This window comes from Carcharhinus amblyrhynchos, chromosome 16, assembly GCF_965287045.1.
Source record: "Carcharhinus amblyrhynchos chromosome 16, sCarAmb.v2.hapA, whole genome shotgun sequence".
Taxonomy (NCBI): Eukaryota; Metazoa; Chordata; class Chondrichthyes; order Carcharhiniformes; family Carcharhinidae; genus Carcharhinus; species Carcharhinus amblyrhynchos.
Window position 1 is genome coordinate 24,420,155 of NC_137339.1, and position 19,225 is coordinate 24,439,379.

The window sequence follows — 19,225 nt, forward strand, 5'->3', positions numbered from 1 at the left end:
CTTAGGGCTGTTGTGCAAAGTTGGAAGTTGAAGGCTTTCACATTCTGTAAAAGAGTCCAAGTTGACAGACCATTTAACAAAGTGATTGGATGTGCGCTGACACCAGCAAATTACGGGCCTTAACTGGGTGATTTAGTCTTACAGTAAACAGGTTGTAGCCTTTTATCTGGGTGTGTTTAGGCCATCGATGTCCAAAGATGTACAGGTCAGGTGGGTTGGCCATGCTAAATTGCCTCCTAGTGTTCACATTTGTGTAGGTTAGGTGGAGGAGCCATGGTAAATGCATGGGGTTATGGGAATAGGGTGGGGGGATGGGCCTGGGAAAGATGCTTGTTCAGAGAGTCAGCGCAGACTTGCTGGGCCAAATGGCCTCTTTCTGCATTGTATGGATTCCATTGTTCTATTCTATGGATGGGATTAATATATCAGATTTAAATCTGTCCGGGTAAATTACTCATCATATCAATAGCACCAGCCACTGATTGTCAATGCTGTGAATCATCCATTATAGACAAAAGATTATCAGTGCAACAACGTTAGCTATCTTTTCATGTTGCGAGCGTTATTGAGACAATTGGAACTTTTTTTACATTTGCTCAGATTCTGGTATGAAAATCCAGGAGTCTTCACCCCAACCCAGTTAACTCAGATTAAACAAGCCTCACTCGCACGGGTTATGTGTGACAATGGAGACAACATCCAGCAGGTTCAGCCGGACGTCTTCAGAGTGGCCAATTACCCTCAGGGCTTTGTCAGCTGCAGGGAAATTCCACAGATTGACCTCCGGATGTGGCAAGATTGCTGTGAAGGTAACAACTCAATCAAAAGTGAACTCTTCTTAATTAGGGGCTCATTGCAGTGTTCACCTGTAGTTAGTATGCACGTATGTGTGTGTGTTTTTTAATAATGTAGCCTTAAGACAATTCTATAAATAGGCTGCCGGTTTTCATGTTCTGTTGACAGAAGTGGCTGGATATCAGCAAATTATGGATCCTTTAGTGGGCCATTAGAGCAACATTGAATAGAGTCTAAACCATCCTGGCTGATGTTGCATACAATACAATGCAAAGGACATCAGGTTGACTCCGTTCACCATGGATATACCAGGTGAAGAAATGGAAAATAATTTTAAAATGATAAGAAGTATATTTTCAAATTCAATTTAGAGGCAAGAGCTGGCCGTATTTCAATGTTTGGATTAACGGCAGGTAACTTGAGGAAAGGCCTTTCTTTCTGCAGCCACTGTTTCATGTTGTAGTACTGGAAACACAGACCATTTTAGGACTTGAAGTGTAAGTGAGGCACATTAACTGACACTGCTTCACGTGGGCAGTAAATATCATGGGGCAATATCATCAGGAATGGGCCATTCAGCCCACTTGAGCCTGTTCTCCCAATTATTTACATCATGTCTGATCTATACCTCAACTCCAAAGTTCATGTCATTTCTTCATTCCTTTGATACATTTACCTAAACAAAAATTGTTAGTGTCCATTTTGAAAATTGAGGTCTGCTCACACATAGAATTCCTAAACAAGCCGCCTGGCTTTACAGAATCATAGAATCCCTACAGTACAGAAAGAAGCCATTCAGCCCATTGAACCTGTACCAACCACAAACACACCCAGGCCTCATTCCCATAATCCTAATTTGCCCTGCTAATCCCCCTGACACTAAGGGGCAATTTAGCATGGCCAATCCACTTAACTCGCACATTTTTGTACTGTGTGAGGAAACCAGAGACCCGGAGAAAACCCGCATAGACATGGGGAGAAAGTGCACACTCCACATGGACAATGACCTGAGGCTGGAATTGAACCTGGGTCTGGCTGCTGTGAGGCAGCAGTGCTAACCACTGTGTTACTTAATAAAGAAAAAACTCAGGTTAACAAGTATATAGCTGATGATGTTTACATTGTTTATTGTGACCCTATTTTGACCGTTTATAGGAAGCAGGCATTGCACAGCATCTCTCCAGTGTCTGATCACCTCCAACCATAGGTGTGGAGGTGTGGCAAATTGAACATAAGAAATAGGAGCAGGAGTAGGCCATCTAGCCCTTCAAACCTGCCCGCCATTCAATAAGATCATGGCTGATCTGAAGTGGATCAAGAACGGCAGTGGAATTCAGTTGGTGTATTCTAAAAATTTCATGTTGAACTTACATTGACAAATGTGGCATAGAAATTATATGTCACAGTGGAATACAAGTACGTTCAGCATTGAACTTATGTAATTGTCTCATCTCCTTTATCCATTCTAAATATTATATTTCAGTTTAGCGTGATGATATGGGCTTGGGAGCAAGATTTGGTTTAATTTTTAGTTTGATTTGATTTATTATTGTTATATGTATTGGAATACAGTGAAAAGTATTGTTTCTTGCATGTTATACAGACTAAACCTACTGTTCATAGAATACATAGGGGAGAAGGAAAGGAGAGGGTGTAGAATGTAGTGTTACAGTCACGGGTAGGGTGTACAGAAAGATTAACTTAATACGAGGTAGGTCCATTCAAAAGTCTGATAGCAGCAGGGAAGAAGCTGTTCTTGAGTTGATTGGTATGTGATCTCAGACCTTTGTATCTTCTTCCCAATGGAAGAAGGTGGAAGAGAGTATGTCCAGATGCGTGAGGTCTTTAATTATGCTGGCTGCTTTTCTGAAGTCGCAGAAAGTGTACATGGAGTCAATGAATAGGAGACTAGTTTGCGTGATGGATTGGATCACATTCACAACCCTTTGTAACTTAGGCCATTCAGCCTTTCGAGTCTGGTGCACTGTTTAATAAGATCATGGCTGATCTGAATGTGGTCTCAATACCATTTTGTCATCTGCTGCCCCCTCCCCCATAACCTTTGACTCCCATGTCTATCAAAAACTACAGTAAAAAGTCTGACAACACCAGGTTTTAGTCCAACCTATTTATTTGATAATATACTCGCAAGCTTTCGGGTTAGCCCCTTCGTCAGGTGAATGGAGAGTTCTGGCCTCAGACAGAGCATATAAAGCACAGACAGTTTAGAGATTACTGATTAGAATGCGAATCCTTACACCTAACCTGCTGTTCAAGACCTGAAGTGGCTGATAATGTGAGTGGAAGGAGCACTGATCACAGTTTAAAGAGATGTGTATTGTCTCCAGACAGTACAGTAAGTGAGGTTTTGCAAACCCAGGCAAGTCACGGGGGTTACAGGTAGTGCGACATGAACCCAAGATCCTTGTTGAGGCCGTCCTCATGTGTGCGGAACTTGGCTATCAGTCTCTGTTCAGCGACTCTGCGCTGTCGTGTGTCGTGAAGGCCGCCTTCACACGACACACGACACACGACAGCGCAGAGTCGCTGAACAGAGACTGATAGCCAAGTTCCGCACACGAGGACGGTCTCAACAGGGATCTTGGGTTCATGTCGCACTATCTGTAACCCCCGTGACTTGCCTGGGTTTGCAAAACCTCACTTACTGCACTGTCTGGAGACAATACACATCTCTTTAAACTGTGATCAGTGCTCCTTCCACTCACATTATCGGCCACTTCAGGTCTTGAACAGCAGGTTAGGTGTAAGGATTCGCATTCTAATCAGTAATCTCTAAACTGTCTGTGCTTTATATGCTCTGTCTGAGGCCAGAACTCTCCATTCACCTGACGAAGGGGCTAACCCCGAAAGCTTGCGAGTATATTATCAAATAAATAGGTTGGACTAAAACCTGGTGTTGTCAGACTTTTTACTGTGTTTACGCCAGTCCAACGCCGGCATTCCCACATCATATCAAAAACTATCCATCAAAAATGCATAGAGAAGGATCACAATTGTTCTTGGGGTGAGGGCTCGTCAGATGAGGAAAGGTTGAATAGATTGGCCCTGTAACCATTAGAGTTTAGAAAAATCAGAGGCAATTTGATCGAGGTGTGTGGGTTCCTGAAGGGATTTAATAGAGTAGACACTGCAAGGCCATTCCCACTTGTGAGAGAAACTAGAGGGGACAGTTTAAGAATGTGATCTAACGTTTGAGACAGTTGTGAAGGGAAATCTTTCCCCTCCAATGGTAGAATTTTCTTACCTAGAAAGCAGCGGAGGCTGGGTCTTTGAATTTCTTCAAGACAGAGTTGTTCAACTTTTTCATATGCAAGAAAGCTGTCAAGGGTTAGTGTTGGGGTGGGGTAGGGGGTGTGCGGGTGGCACAGTGGAATTGAGACCTCAACAGGTCAGCCCTGATCTTATTTAATGGTGGAGCAGGCTTGAAAGGCTGAATGGTCTACTGCTGCTACTAAATCCTACGCTCCTAACGTATTAGCCAGTCTTGTTGCTGTATTCCCAAAGTACATAGAGTCCCATTAATGCTGAGGATTCTGACTGCACTAAATAATAAAGTCCAAGTGATACATTTTGTTAGTTGTACCATAATGATCGCTTACAAGCACATTCCATCGCCTATTGCACTGACAACTGCATGGGTGACAGCTGCGAAATCGTACAGCAGCTCATGTGTGTTCCCGTGAATAGGTTTCCTTTGAAAATACAGCCCCCGGTGCTGACAATGTTACACTACCAAGAAACATTTATGACTTTAATAGAATAACCTGAAGGAATGTTGGAGTAATACTTGATTATACTACAGAGTAAATATTGGCTTGACAAGCTTTAAATTAAATCATTGTGTCAAGCTACAATTCCCAGTTTCAGATGTACGCACGATTCTGGACAAAGTGTCAGCTGTTTGCTGGCTTTGTGGGATGGAAGCCAGTTGGAACATAAAGCAGATCCAGCTTGGTGACATTTTTGCCTCCATCTAGTGGCAAGAACAAAGATAGACTCAGGCCAGGTTAGACTCAGGCACGGGTAAATTTGTTAACATTTTATTTATTAGTCACAAGTAAGACTTACACTAACACTGCAATTAAGTTATTATGAAATTCCCCACAGTCGCCACACTCCGGCGTCTGTTCAGGTCAATGCATCTAACCAACACATCTTTCAGACTGTGGGGGAAACCAGAGCACCTGGAGGAAACCCACGCAGACATGGGGAGAATGTGCAAACTCCACACAGACAATGACCCAAGCTGGGAATTGAACCCAGGTTCCTGGCGCTGTGAAGCAACAATGCTAACCGCAGTGCTGTTGTGAAAGAGTTCCAGACGTCGCTGGATTCCGGGGAAGTGCCGGAAGATTGGAAAACGGCTAATGTTACGCCGTTGTTTAAGAAGGGTGCCAGGCAAAAGGCGGGGAATTATAGGCCTGTTAGTTTAACGTCTGTTGTAGGTAAAATGTTAGAATCCGTCATCAAGGAGGAAATAGCGAGGCATCTTGAGGGGAACTGCTTGATAGAGCAGACACAGCACGGTTTCGTTAAAGGGAAGTCGTGTCTGACAAATTTACTGGAGTTCTATGAGGATGTGTCTAGGGCGGTGGATAGAGGAGAGCCGGTGGATGTGGTCTTTCTGGATTTTCAGAAGGCGTTTGACAAGGTACCTCACAGGAGGTTATTACAGAAGGTCAGGGGGCATGGAGTTGGGGGTAGGGTGTTAGCGTGGATAGAGGATTGGTTGTCAAATAGGAGGCAGAGAGTGGGGGTCAATGGGTGCTATTCGGATTGGCGGATGGTGACTAGTGGAGTGCCCCAGGGGTCGGTGCTGGGGCCTCAGCTATTTACCATTTATATAGATGATCTGGAGGAGGGAACCGAGTGTAGGGTGTCGAAATTTGCTGATGACACCAAAATTGGTGGAAAGGCAAATTGTGCGGAGGGTGGGGAGAGTCTACAGAAGGATCTAGATAGGCTGGGCGAATGGGCCAGGAAATGGCAAATGGAATTTAATGTTGGCAAGTGCGAGGTGGTCCACTTTGGTAGGAATAATGGTAGGAAGGATTATTACTTACGTGGAGAAAAACTGCAGCAGGCGACGGTGCAGAGGGACCTCGGGGTCCTTGTGCATGAGTCGCAAAAACCCAGCTTGCAGGTGCAGCAGGTGGTCAGGAAGGCGAATGGGATGCTGGCCTTCATCGCGAGGGGGATTGAATATAAAAGTAGGGAGGTCTTGCTGCGGCTGTATAGGGCATTGGTGAGGCCGCAGCTGGAGTACTGTGTGCAGTTTTGGGCGCCGTATTTACGCAAGGATATTTTAGCCTTGGAGGGAGTGCAGAGGAGGTTTACTAGGCTGATGCCGGAGTTGAGGGGGTTGAGCTACGAGGAGAGGCTGAATAGATTAGACTTGTACTCGTTAGAGTTTAGAAGAATGAGGGGAGATCTCATTGAGATGTATAAGATGATGAATGGGATGGATAGGATAGAGGTGGAGAGACTCTTCCCACTCAGAAAGGATAGTAGGACTAGGGGGCACAGCCTCAAGATAAAGGGGGGGCGGTTTAGAACAGAGTTGAGGAGGAACTTCTTCACTCAAAGGGTGGTGAATCTCTGGAATTCTCTGCCCGTTGAAGTGGTGGAGGCTACCTCGCTAAATATTTTTAAGACGCGGGTTGATGGGTTTTTGATGAGAGAGGAGATTAAGGGTTATGGGGAGAGGGCGGGAATGTGGAACTGAGCCACGACAGATCAGCCATGATCTTATTGAATGGTGGGGCAGGCTCGAAGGGCTAGATGGCCTACTCCTGCTCCTATTTCTTATGTTCTTATGTTCTCTCTTGAAAATTAATTATTTAAGACCATAAGGGCGGCACGGTGGCACAGTGGTTAGCACTGCTGCCTCACAAGCCAGGGTCCCTGGGTTCAATTCTGGCGTTGGGTCACTGCCTGTGTGGAGTTTGCACATTCTCCCCGTGTCTGCACGGAGTTTCCTCCGGTTGCTCCAGTTTCATCCCACACTCCAAAAACATGCAATTTGGTTGATTGGCCATGTTAAATTGCCCTTTAGTGTCAGGGGGATTAGCAAGATAATTACGTGGAGTTATGGGCTTGGGTAGGATTGTTGTCGGTGCAGGTTTGATGGGCTGAATGGCCTCCTTCTGCGCTGTAAGAATTCTATGATAAGACACCAAGCAGAAGTAGGCCATTTGGCCCATCGAGTCTGCCGTGCCATTCAATAGGATCATGACTGATCTGAAATGATGATCCTCAACTCCACTTTCATGCCTGATTTCCATAACCCTTGACTCCATTACTGATTAAAAATATGTTTATCTCAGTCTTGGACATACCTAATGACTCAACTCTACAGCAGTGAAGAGTTCCACAGATTCACTACTCTGTGAAAGAAGAATTTCCTCCTCATCTCTTAAATGGGTGACTCCTTACTCTGAGATTATGCCCTCTGGTCCTAGACTTCCACATAAGGGGGAAACAAGGCCCCTTGTTATATTAGTGCTTGGTGACATTGTCCCTAGATTTGGGGTCAACTACCACATGTGCAGTCAACTGACTCTCCATCGCCATTCTAGAACTTCCTTGCTGCTTGTGTTGTCAGGCTGCTTATCCAATTATCAATCTTAACAGAGCCACAACTTCCTTCACCTAATCATTGCGAAGGCCTAAGTCATCACCTTTGGCTCCAGTGCTAAACCCTTAGCTCATCACCAAATTGATCCTTCTTTTTGGTCACCATCTTGAATTGAAAGACTGTTCGCAACCTTTTGCACCAAGATCAGCCTTAAGCTGAGTATCCGACTCCATATTGTCCCCATCACAAGGCCTTCTGACTTTCACCTCTGTAACATTGCCGTCTCCACTGCTGAAACTCACTACCAGATTTGTATTTGCCAATGCTCTCCTAGCCACCTTACCATTCCACACAGACCAAACTTTTTCGATAATCCAGAACAACTCCTCCACATTTCCTGCCATGCACCAAATCTTTCTCACCCATCGCCCCTACTTTCAGCTCCCTAAATGGGTGTCTGATTCTCATCAGGTTTAAATCTCTTCATGGCCACACTATTCTCTTCCTAAGCTCCTTCCAGACGTAACTGTCCCTCTTACACTGGGTCTGGCACATCCAATTAGCTCTTCAAATCCCTACTGTGTCTTTCGTTGCCTCAGCCCAACATTTGGGAATTTCCTCAGTAAACCACTCTATCTTTCTCACCTCCTTGAAGATCAACCTCTGTCCATGTTTTTGGTTGCCTATACAAATATCTCTTTCTTTGCCTTTGTGTCTGCTCTTTGATTATTCCCTTGGGATTTTTTAAAGTTGCTCAGTAAATGCAAGTACGGCAAGGGAAAATGAGCCACGTTCTTCATCATAAAAGTTGAATATCAATAAAGAAGCATAAATTAGGCAACAACATTACACTTTACCGCATAAGACAAAAGAATATAAGAAATAGGAGCGGGAATAGGCTATCTAGCCCTTCGAGCCTGTCCCGTCATTCAACAAGATCGTGGCTGATCTGAAGTGGATCAGTTCCACTTTCCCGCCTGCTCCCCATAACCCTTAATTCCCTTGTCTATCAGAAATCTATCTACCTGTGATTTAAACATATCCACTTTAATGGGCAGAGAATTCCAGAGATTCACCACCGTCTGAGAGAAGAAGTTCCTCCTCAACTCTGTTCTAAACTGCGCCCCCGGCCCCCCCTGCCTCCTTATTTTGAGGCTGTGCCCTCTAGTTCTGGTTTCCTTTCTAAGCGGGAAGAATCTCTCTACCTCTACCCTATCTATCCCCTTCATTATCTTGTAAATCTCTATAAGATCCCCCCTCAGCCTTCTAAACTCCACTAAACATATGGCTTGCAAGATTTATCACATCCCAAGTCATGAATCTCAGCCACGTTGAGAGTAAGCTAATGGAAATTTAATGACTCCACAAGGGTGAACGGAGAAAGTAGGAAAGGAAGTCACTCTTGAGCTGTGATCATGCAATGTTCCAGAATCCCAGATTTAGCCTCCTTCAGTCATGTAAGAATGGAAAAATATTTACAAAATGGGAATGGCTTCCTATGAGTTAGTGGGAGCAGAGCAAAAACTCAAATGTACAAAGCTGCCAACAGTCTTTCACAACATTCAACCATAAGGAGGAATATGCAGCCTAAAACCAGACATCTCCGACACTGCCCACGATTGGGATTCTCCGGTCCCGCTGCAGTGAATGGAGAATTGGCTGAGTGCCAAATCAGCGGGCAGCGGGAGCAAGGGCATAAGGCGTCTGAGAACTCAGGCCCAAGTGTCAGGAAAATCAATCAACCTATAAATTAAACACACACATTGAAAAGTTTGGATTTTTGACATTCCTGAATAAAACCTTGAAGCGAATCAAGGGCATCGTCATCATTCACGCTGGTAGTAATGAGGCATCATGTTTTTATTTGTTCAGACTGCACAACTCGGGGACAGTTCAACTCTCTGTCACAAAGATTCCGCAGCAAGCGTTCAGAAGAGTTTAGTTTCCCGGAAGACAAGTCTGCAAATTACAAACGGGTGACAGAACAAAGTGAGAGGTAACTATTTCTGTGCCAAGCCTTTCTGGAAGGGAACTTAACTCCACAGTTCTGGGTACGATGTGATGCCAATGCTATGTGAGTGAGTAATCAAATTAACTCTGTGCCAGCCACAACAAACAATTCAATATGTTAATTTGCTTGCTCTTTTCATTGAAGCACAATTGCTGCATATTGTCTTGCTTACTTTGCGTTTTTTTTGTATTTCCCCCCCAACACTTGCTCGTGGCCTCATTCTGTCATCATTTTTTTTTTCGTTTTCCTTCCATTTATCCAGACGTTTTAAGATGATATATTTATGCCGATGAGACACTCAGCAATGCTACCCTTCCAGTTGGAGCCACAGGCTAAGGGAATGGAGTGTAGAAAGTTGGCACTGCAGTGCTTTAGCCCTATTTCCAAATCCCATTTCCTGGATGAAGATTCCCAAATGGGCGCATGGAAACTGTGAATTCACCAATGCAGTTTCAAACTTAATGGAAATCATTGTTTAGCATGTTGCATAGTAAAACTGTTGAATAATTATTGTGTTACTTGTTGCGGGTAAGATGACATATACTGAAGCTAACAAACTTGCAGCAGTTTGTTTATCACTTTTTATTGCCTTGTTGAAATGAAGAGCAATTAATTTTCAGGTAATTATTTAAAATATATAGTATAGAAACAGGCTGTTCAGTCCAACTAGTTCATACTGACACTTATGCTCCATTTAACCACCCTTCCTTACCTTAAACTACTTGGATAGTCTTTTATTCCACTCTCTCTGATATGCTTACATAGCTTTCCCTTAAGTAACCATTCACCCAAACAGTTCCTGTGGTCGCAAATTCCATATCCCTATCACTCTTTGGTTAAAGCATTTCCTTTTGAGATCCCTGTTAAATTTCTCAATCATTATATTGATGGCCTGTAATTTTGCTCTTCCCCAACGTGAAAATACTCTTTCCTGTGTTTATCAAAAAATGTCAAAAGTTCAAAGGCCTCTGTTAGGTCTTACCCCTCAGCCTTCTCTTTTCAAGATTAGGAACAGAGGGACCTAGGAGTACAAATATATAGTTTATTGAAAGCGGCGTCACGGGTCGACAGAGTGGTGAAGAAGGCGTTTAGCACACTGGCCTTTATCAGTCAGGGCATTGAGTATAGGAGTTTGGACATTGTTATAGTTATGGATGTGTTGTGTGCCCAGGCTGGCCAGTATTTTAAATTTGACTTGGATGAGGTGCAGCAGGAAGCCCAGGCTGCAGGATTTGCAGCCATCGCGTGGATGCCAAATGTGCAGGAGGCTGTAGACAGCACCTACATCACCCTCAAAGCTCCAGTGAATAATCCAGGAAGATTCATGAAGAGAAAGAGCTTTCATTCAATAAATATGCAGTTGGTGTATGACCATCAGCTGAATATCATGCATATCTGTGCCAGATCCCCCGGCAGCATGCATGACAGTTTTATATTGAGGAGTTCTGATGTCCCGGAGGTCATTGAGGAGGAGTCCAGGGGACAGGGATGGCCCTTGGGGGAACATGGGGTACCCATTTTGGACTTGGCTGATTCTACCTGTGCAGAGGCCTGAGACTGAGGCCCGATATAATGAGGCACACGTTGCCACACGTTCAGTGGTGGAGCGGTGCATAGGGCTTCTCAAAATGCGGTTCAGGTGCCTGGACCACTCTGGTGGGGCCCTCCAATATAACCCCCTGATATCATCCTGCATTATGGTCGTGTGCTGTACCCTACACAACTTGGCACAGCAACAAGGAGACTTTCTTGAGGAGGAGGAGGAGGATGTGGAGGCTGACCAGTTGGGCGTCACTGGGGAGGAGGTCACCCAACAGGAACAGGAGGAGGGAGGGTGACACCAAGAGCAACACCACCCAGCCAATGGAGGGCTGGTGGCAGCAAGGGTCAGGCGTGCAAGGGAGGCCCTGGTCAGTTGAAGCATGTGTTGCTATACATGGATTCCTTTCTCCCCCCCCACCCACTCGGGCAGGTAGGAGGTGATGACTCCCCCCCCCTCCAACATGGCTTATGATGAGAAATCTGGGCTGCATGCAACAAGTGGAGGATTGGCAGGTGCTCACTTCTTTGTGACCATGCTTTCACTAATGGCCTGCATCCCCTCCTCTCCCACAAGCTCCAGTGCCCGCTCCTCAAAGGGAGCGAGGACCCAGATGTCTTGCATGCCGTTCTTTCTCCTGGCAATTATGGGTGCTCTACTCCTGTGGGGACTGAAGGAACCATGTAAAATTCCTGCAGGGTATAAGGGGTTGACCCTCAGAGCGCAAGGGTTATAATACTCTTGGGAGGGAGGTGCTTGGGGATCAGGACTGGAAGTATGAAGGGTGCTGGGGGGGTGGAATCTCGGGGTCATTTAGGGGGAAGATGCTAGATAGGGTTAAACACCTACTCTTGCTGCCCGGATTAGGTCATTCAATGTTTTGCAGCACTGCTTCCCAGTTCCCTTGAGCAGTGCCCTGGCACTAACACATGCTGCCACCATCTCCCAGGCTGCATTTCCATCAATTCCCCTGGGACGGAGTCCTGCTAGGGGGAAAGAGGGTGTTCTACCTCGGCTCCACCGCCTCCAGATCTGCATCAGAAAATTGGGGAGCTGTCTTCCTGGAGGCCATTTCTTCCAGCACTGCCTGGCTGTCCATCCTTGGAGTTTTTATGGAGCTTTTCCTTGTTAGGTCAGCTCAGCTGTAAGCAGTTCGGGCGAGTCACGCGCCCGTTAGAGCATTTCAGCAAGTTTGATGCAGTTTGCCTTGTTACCTTGGAGGGGAATCCACGTCAACAGTTGCAGGTGTGCTGATGAAGTGAGTGGGGAGTGGAATTTGTGCTTCTGTAATGATTGGGGGCAGGGGAGAGAGAGGGTCATGTCAGTCAGCCATCAGGACCAGGGAGCTGATGATCGGCCATGTTCAAGGGCGTCCAGTAGGGGGGGATAAAGGGGTCAGTAATGTTGTGGGTGGTGGTCCATGGTGGGGGTGGGAGGGGAGACTGTATCTGGCCCAGGGGTGTTCTGTACATGTGCAGTTTGTAGCTTTGATCTGAACTGCAGGCTATCTGTTGAATTAAGCCCCACCCACTGTCTCTAGTGGCTAGAAACAGTCTTGCCCACTTTTTCAAAGACTGTGTGCGTAAGGTTCAGTGTGAAAAATCGACCGAAAAATAGTTCAAGAAGTCTCCCGTTTTCATGCTAGCTGGACATTAGAAAAAAATCTTGTAAAATTGCACCCATTCTCTTTTTCCCAGGAAATGTGAATTGAAAACTAGCGGGCATAGAGATAAAAGATTTAAAAGGGATCTGAGAGGAAACTTCTTCATGTAGAGGCTGGTGTCTTTATGGAATGAACTGCCAGAGAAAGTGGTTGAGGCGGGTTCAATAGCAACATTTAAAAAGCATTTGGATAAGTACATGGGTGGGGGAGGATTAGCGGGATATGGTCCAAATGCAGGCAATTGGGACCAGCTGGGAGGACACCATAGACAGCATGGACCGGTTGAGCCAAAGGGCCTCTTTCCATGCTGTAATGCTCTACGATTCTATTAAAGAGACACAGCCTCTTCATCCATTCCACATTAGTAGGACTTGCATTTCCAGTATCATTCCTATAAATCTCTTTGTACCTTTTCCAGTGCTTCTGAATCCTTTTATTTTCATAATATGGTGACCAGATTTGTACACAGCATTCCACGTGTAGTCTAACAAATGCTTGGCAAACATCTCGAATTTTCAATTCTAGCCATGTGGGGAAAAAATCCTTCAGTTTGCTTTTTTTAACCGTCTTATTAACGTCAATCATTTTTCTTCTGTGATTTATGTAGTGGTACTCCAAGATCCCTTTGTTCTTTCACCTCATTTAGATTCTTATTCTCCAATAATATGTGATGTATTACTCTTAACAAACGTAATATCTCCTAATTATCCATATTGAATTCATTTGCCAGTTATAACCCATTCTGCAAGTGCATTAATATATTCTTGTAATTTTCAGTCTTCAATATTGATTGTCGCAATATCCCAAAATTTGCACATTTAGAAGTCTTGCTTTTGACTCCAAGTCTAAATCGTTGACTTATGGTCCCAGCGCTTGTGGAGCCCACTTTCCATCTCCTAAAACTCTGAATAAATACCACTCCCCACACTCAAGTTTCTGGCTTGAAGTCAGCTAGCTAACCTTTCTCTGTCTTGACGCTTAACTCCGCTTACTCTAACCATATTCGTTGATCTATTATGCGGCACCTTATTAAATGGCTTTTGGGAATCTAGATAAATTAGATCCACTGCATGACCCCTGTCTACTGTCTCTGTTACCTCTTCAAAGAGGTTGCTCAAGCAAAGCGTTCCCCTTTGAAATCCATGCCAACTGTTCACCATTATATTTTTGGTATCTAGATGATTTTTTACATTCTCTTTAAGATTCAACAATGTTTTCCTACAATCCGTGCTAAGCTGTCTGATCTATAGTTACCTGCTGTATCTCCCTTCTTAAATATCAGTACCATTTTAGCTACCACCAAGTCCTCTGGCATGACATTTTTGAACACATTATGAAATGTGTATAATAGTGCCTCTGCTGTCACTTCCCTAGATACTTTTTAAATGATGCATGTAATCTGCCTGGGCCAGTGATTTTATTCTCTTGGACTTTGATTATTTTATTTAATAAAGCTCCTCTCTTTATTCCAAATGCAGTTGCATCGTTTCTACCCTCTTCTGGTGGCCAACTGGTCTGCTTCCCTGGTAGATACTTAAGAAGCAAAGTAATGATTTCATATTTCTAACATTTCAGTATTGCTGCCTGTGATTTCATCCTGCCCATCGCTCAGTGGGCCACTTTACAAAGAAATCTTTACAAAAATTGTTTTCACTTAACCCAAAACAAAACTGTTTAGCTTCTCAAGATAATCCTATTCCTCACCTCCCCTCTACTTTTTTGCTTTGTTCAGTTCCATTAAATAACTCCCAAGTTCCTGATTCCAACAAAGGGCACTAAGAGATCTGCTTTGTACCTGTACCATTTCTGGTGGGGGACATGAAGGTTAAATTCACATTTGCAGTAATTTGCATTTTCTTTACATTTGCAGTTTCTAAGTATTCAGTTTCACAAAGAAAAGCTGAGAACTTCTTACCATTTTGTCCCCTGTTTGTATGTATGTTACATTATGGAGATATTTTACTCTACATATTCTTACCACTGAGACAGGTAGAATCTAACTGAGTATAGTCGTCAAGACTCACTGAACCCTCGACTTCCAAGCCCAACTTTAGAGTCATAGAGTCAGAACTTTGCTGAGAAGTTGATGATATATATATTGCAAGTGTAAAATGAAACTGAGCATTGGACACCTTAGATAGGATCTGAGCAGTAATAAAAAAGGTAGGGCCAACCTCCTCCTCCTGCCATTTTGTGTGATTACTGCAGCTTTTCATGTTTCTGCAATTCCTTATTGATTTTATTAGTCACTATCTTATATTTATGGACATTAGTTTAGGTTTCCCATCATTTATTTTACATCTATTCCATAAAACCTATTCATAATATTAAAGACCTCTGTCAAGTGTTGTTTTTGAATGGTAAGTGCTGCAGCCCTTCAGTTTTACCTGATAGTTGTATTCTCTCCATTTTGGTATAATTCTTAAAATTTACTTTTTGGTTTGCACCTTCCCCAGAGCCACCCCGATACTTATTTTTAGGAGTGTGGTCTTCATAACCTTATCATAACTTCCCTGCTTTTCAATTCTATCCATCTAGAAATGTAGGCCAATTTTTTTTTTGTTAAATAGTCTTATTAACCTGTCACCACTTTCAATGAAAAAAGAAAAATGCAGTGACTTCTGGAAATCTGAAATAAAATCAGAAAATGCTCAGCAGGTCTGGCAGCATCTGAAACGGGTGAGCACCTATAAGGTGTGGGACAGTGGTTAGCACTGTTGCCTCACAGCGCCAGGGATCTGGGTTCGATTCTTGGATGAGGTTGCTGGAATCTGTAAGTTCTCCCTCTGACTGCATGGGTTTCTGCCAGGCGCTCCGGTTTCATCCCACAGTCTGAAAGATGTGCAGGTTAGATAGCCATGCTAAATTCTCCCTCCGTGTCCCTGAACAGGCATCAGAGTGTGGCAACTAGGGGATTTCCACAGTAGCTTCATTGCAGCGTTAATGTAAGCCTACTTGTGACACTAATATGGTAAACTTAAACTGGTGAGAGAAACACAGTTAATGGGTGGAATTTATTGGAGTACACTTGGGTGAACACGATGCGGGGGGTGGGGAGGAGGGGTGAGGGGAAATTGGTTGGGAAAGGTCTAATGTGGGAATCTTGGGATATCAATTGAGTTCATGAATGGGCCAACTGACACTAAGCCTCATTATTCCTCACCCCGCCACAATTTAATGGTGGCATAGTGGTTAGCACTGCTTCCTCACAGTGCCAAGGACCTGGATTTGATTCCCGGCTTGGGTCACTGTGCAGAGTCTGCACATTCTCCCCATGTCTGCATGGGTATCTTCTGGGTGCTCCAATTTCCTCCTGCAGTCTGAAAGACATGCTGGCTAGGTGCATTAGCCATGCTAAATTCTCCCTCAGTGTACCCTAACAGGCGCTGGAGTGTGGTGACTTGGGGATTTTCACAGTAAATTCATTGCAGCGTTAAATTAGGCCTACTTGCAACATTAATAAATAAACTTTAACTTAAGTGGGAGCTTCCACAGAGCTCTTTCCTACCTCCGAAGGACACTCTGTCAGGTTTGCTTGCAGCCTCCCAGGCAAGGGAGAGGCCTCTGTGCTCTGAGTCTCATTGAAGACACAGCTTCAGGAAGAAGGGTGTGCAAGAAGCCACCTCTCTGCCCCTCCGACCTTGCCACTCTTCTTCCCTGGGCCACTTTCCCGTGACATCCATCCCACCCTCATTCGCCTACATACTGAAGGCATTGAAGAGTTTCCATCCTCTGTTTGGCCGTCCATTCTCGGTGGCCATGCTTTTTGCCCTTGGGATCCTCAATCTTGGAGGTGGCCAGTTAAGTATCTGATGGACATTTAGGCTTCCCCTTTCCATCAACCTGTGCACGAGCCCCTCATCAGGCCCTTTAAATCCCACCCGTAGTTTGAGCTCTGTAACCTTTCATCATAGTTGGGAAAGGTTAGGTGTGTAACAGGTTTTTGAACAGGTGGCAGGGGCAGGGCGCGAGCTAGGGAGAAAAAACATGAGAAGATCTGTTGTAATTTGGAGGACAGAAGAGAGCAAATGACCTAAAGGTTCATGCTGTAAGGCCAAAGGGAACGGTGATGGGACAAGTAAATACAGAAAAGATGTGAGTGTTTGTAGCATTTTCTAATCTTACTATTTTTAGTGATTTATGTCTCTGGACACTTAGCTCCCTTTGCCTCTCAATCCTATTCAGACAGCGATTTTCCAATGAATATGTGACCTCACTACTCTTCCTACCACGACACCCCGATCCATGCATCCCTCCATGACATCCAAAGGGAGATGGCGGCGTAGTGATCATTGAGAGGCTCAAGCTGATGCTCAGAGGATATAGGTTCAAATCCCACAAAGGTGGAATTTAAATTTAACTCATATGTCTGGAATTGAAAGCTGCTCTCAGTCATTGTGATCAAGAGACTATAATTGATTGTTGCAAAAAAACTCGTCTGGTTAACTAATGTTTTTTAGAGAAGGGAATCTGCCTACATGTGGCTCCAGACCCACAGCAATGTGGGTGGCTCTTAACTGCCCTCTGAAATGACGTAGCAAGCCACTTCATTCAGGGGCAATTAGGAATGGGCAATAAACACTGGCCTTGCCAGCGAAACCCACATCCCCATGAAAGATTTTTTTTCAAATGCTGAAATTCATTTATCAATGATTCTTAAACATACGTGCTTTGTCATATTTAAACCAATGATTCATGGCCATTTATATTCAGAAAGGAAAATGTAATTTGAGTAATGAATACTGTACCAGGTGGATGATCCTTTTTGGCCTCTTCCAGAGATCCCCAGCAACACTGATACCAGTCATCAGCCAATTCGATTCACTTCACATGAAATCATGAAACAGCTAAAGGCACAGGATACTGCAAAAGCTACGGCATTGACAATATCCCAGCAATTGTACTGAAGACTTGTGCTCCAGAACTTGCCACACACTTAGCCAAGCTGTTCCAGTAGAGCCACAAAACTGACATCTACCTAGCAATGTGGAAACTTGCCCAGGTATGTCCTGTACACAAAGCGCAGGACAAATCCAACCTGGCCAATTGCCACCCCATCAGTCTATTCTCACTCGTAGATAAAGTGATGGAAGAGGTCATCAACAGTGCTATCAAGCACTACCTTCTCAGCAATAACCTGATCACTGATGCCCAGTTTGGGTTTCGCCAGAGTCACTCAGCTCCTGACCTCGTTACAGCCTTAGATCAAACATGGACAAAAGGGCTGAGGTGAGAATGACTGCCCCTGACATTATGGCAACATTTGACTGAATGTGGCATCAGGAGCCCTGGTAAAATTAGACTTAATGGGAATTAGGAGGAAAACTTCAGCGACTGCACAAATACTGGACAATATGCAGGCTTGGGCTGATCAATATTAAATAACATTCATATCACACAAGTGCCATGCAATGACTGTCTCCAGTAAGAAAGAATCTAGCCATCGCCTCTTGGCAGTCAATGGTATTACTATCATTGAATTCCCTCAGTCAATCTTCACAGGGATGCCATTGACCAGAAACTGAAATTGGCGAGCCGTATAAATATTGCGGCTACAAGAGCACATCAAAGGCTCGCAATCCTCCGACAAGTAACTTGTCTCCTGACTTCCCAAAGCCTGTCCATCATCTACAAGACACAAGTCAGAAGTGCGATGGCATACTCTCCATATGCCTGGATGAGTGCAGCTCCAACAGCCCTCAAGGAGGTTGACACCATTCAGAACAAAGCAACCTACTTGATTGGCACCACACTGCTAAATATCCACTACCTCCACCACACAGTGGTAACAGTGTGTACCATCCACAAGATGTAGGAACTTGCCAAAGTTCCTTGGATAGCACCTTCCAAACCCACGACACCACCACCTAGAAGGACAGGGGCAGCAGACACATGGGAACACCACTTGGAAGTTTCCCTCCAAGTCACTCACCATCCTGACCTGGAAATATGTCACCATTCCTTCACTTGTCTCTGGGTTAAAATCCTGGAACTCCCTCCATAACAGCACAGTCGGTGTACCTACAAGACACGACTGCAGCAGTTCAAGAGGGCAGCTCACCACCACCTTCTGAAGGATGATTAGGGATGGGCACTAAATGCTGGCTAGCCAAAGGCATCCACATCCCATGAAAGAATAAAGACTAGCTTAACACTGACACTTGTTTGCTCATTGCGTTGGCTTCTTCAGCTTGTTTTATTTCTTTACCCTTGTTTTTTTAATTATAGCAATGAAATAGGTGAGAAAAAGATTAAAGTTTAGCAGAATTTTGGGATTCCACTGATCACGATGTACATTAATTGCAATGAATCATAGAATCTCTACAGTGCAGAAGGAGGCCATTCAGCCCGTCGAGTCTGCACTGACAACAATCCCACCCAGATCCTATTCCCATAACCCGACATATTTACCCACTAATCTGTCTAACCTATGCATCCAGGACACAAAGGGGCAATTTGGCATGGCCAATCAACCTAACCCGCACACCTTTGGACTGTGGAAGGAAACCGGAGCACAAGGAGGAAACCCACCCAGACACAGGGAGAATGTGCAAACTCCACACAGACAGTGACCCAAGCTGGGAAACGAACCTGGGTCCCTGGAGCTATGAGGCAGCT

At 44.5% G+C, this 19,225-nt stretch overlaps 1 protein-coding gene across 2 annotated transcripts in view; it reads left to right on the plus strand.

The window, feature by feature from the left end:
- The window catches only part of LOC145353895 (peroxidasin homolog), a 180,617-nt gene that overhangs the window by 151,108 nt on the left and 10,284 nt on the right, over window positions 1-19,225 (plus strand). For both annotated transcript variants that reach the window (XM_080204846.1, XM_080204847.1), the window contains 2 exons: window positions 601-809; window positions 9,266-9,389. In XM_080204846.1, coding sequence (XP_080060972.1) covers window positions 601-809; window positions 9,266-9,389 — 333 coding nt within the window. The remainder of the gene's footprint in view (window positions 1-600; window positions 810-9,265; window positions 9,390-19,225) is intronic.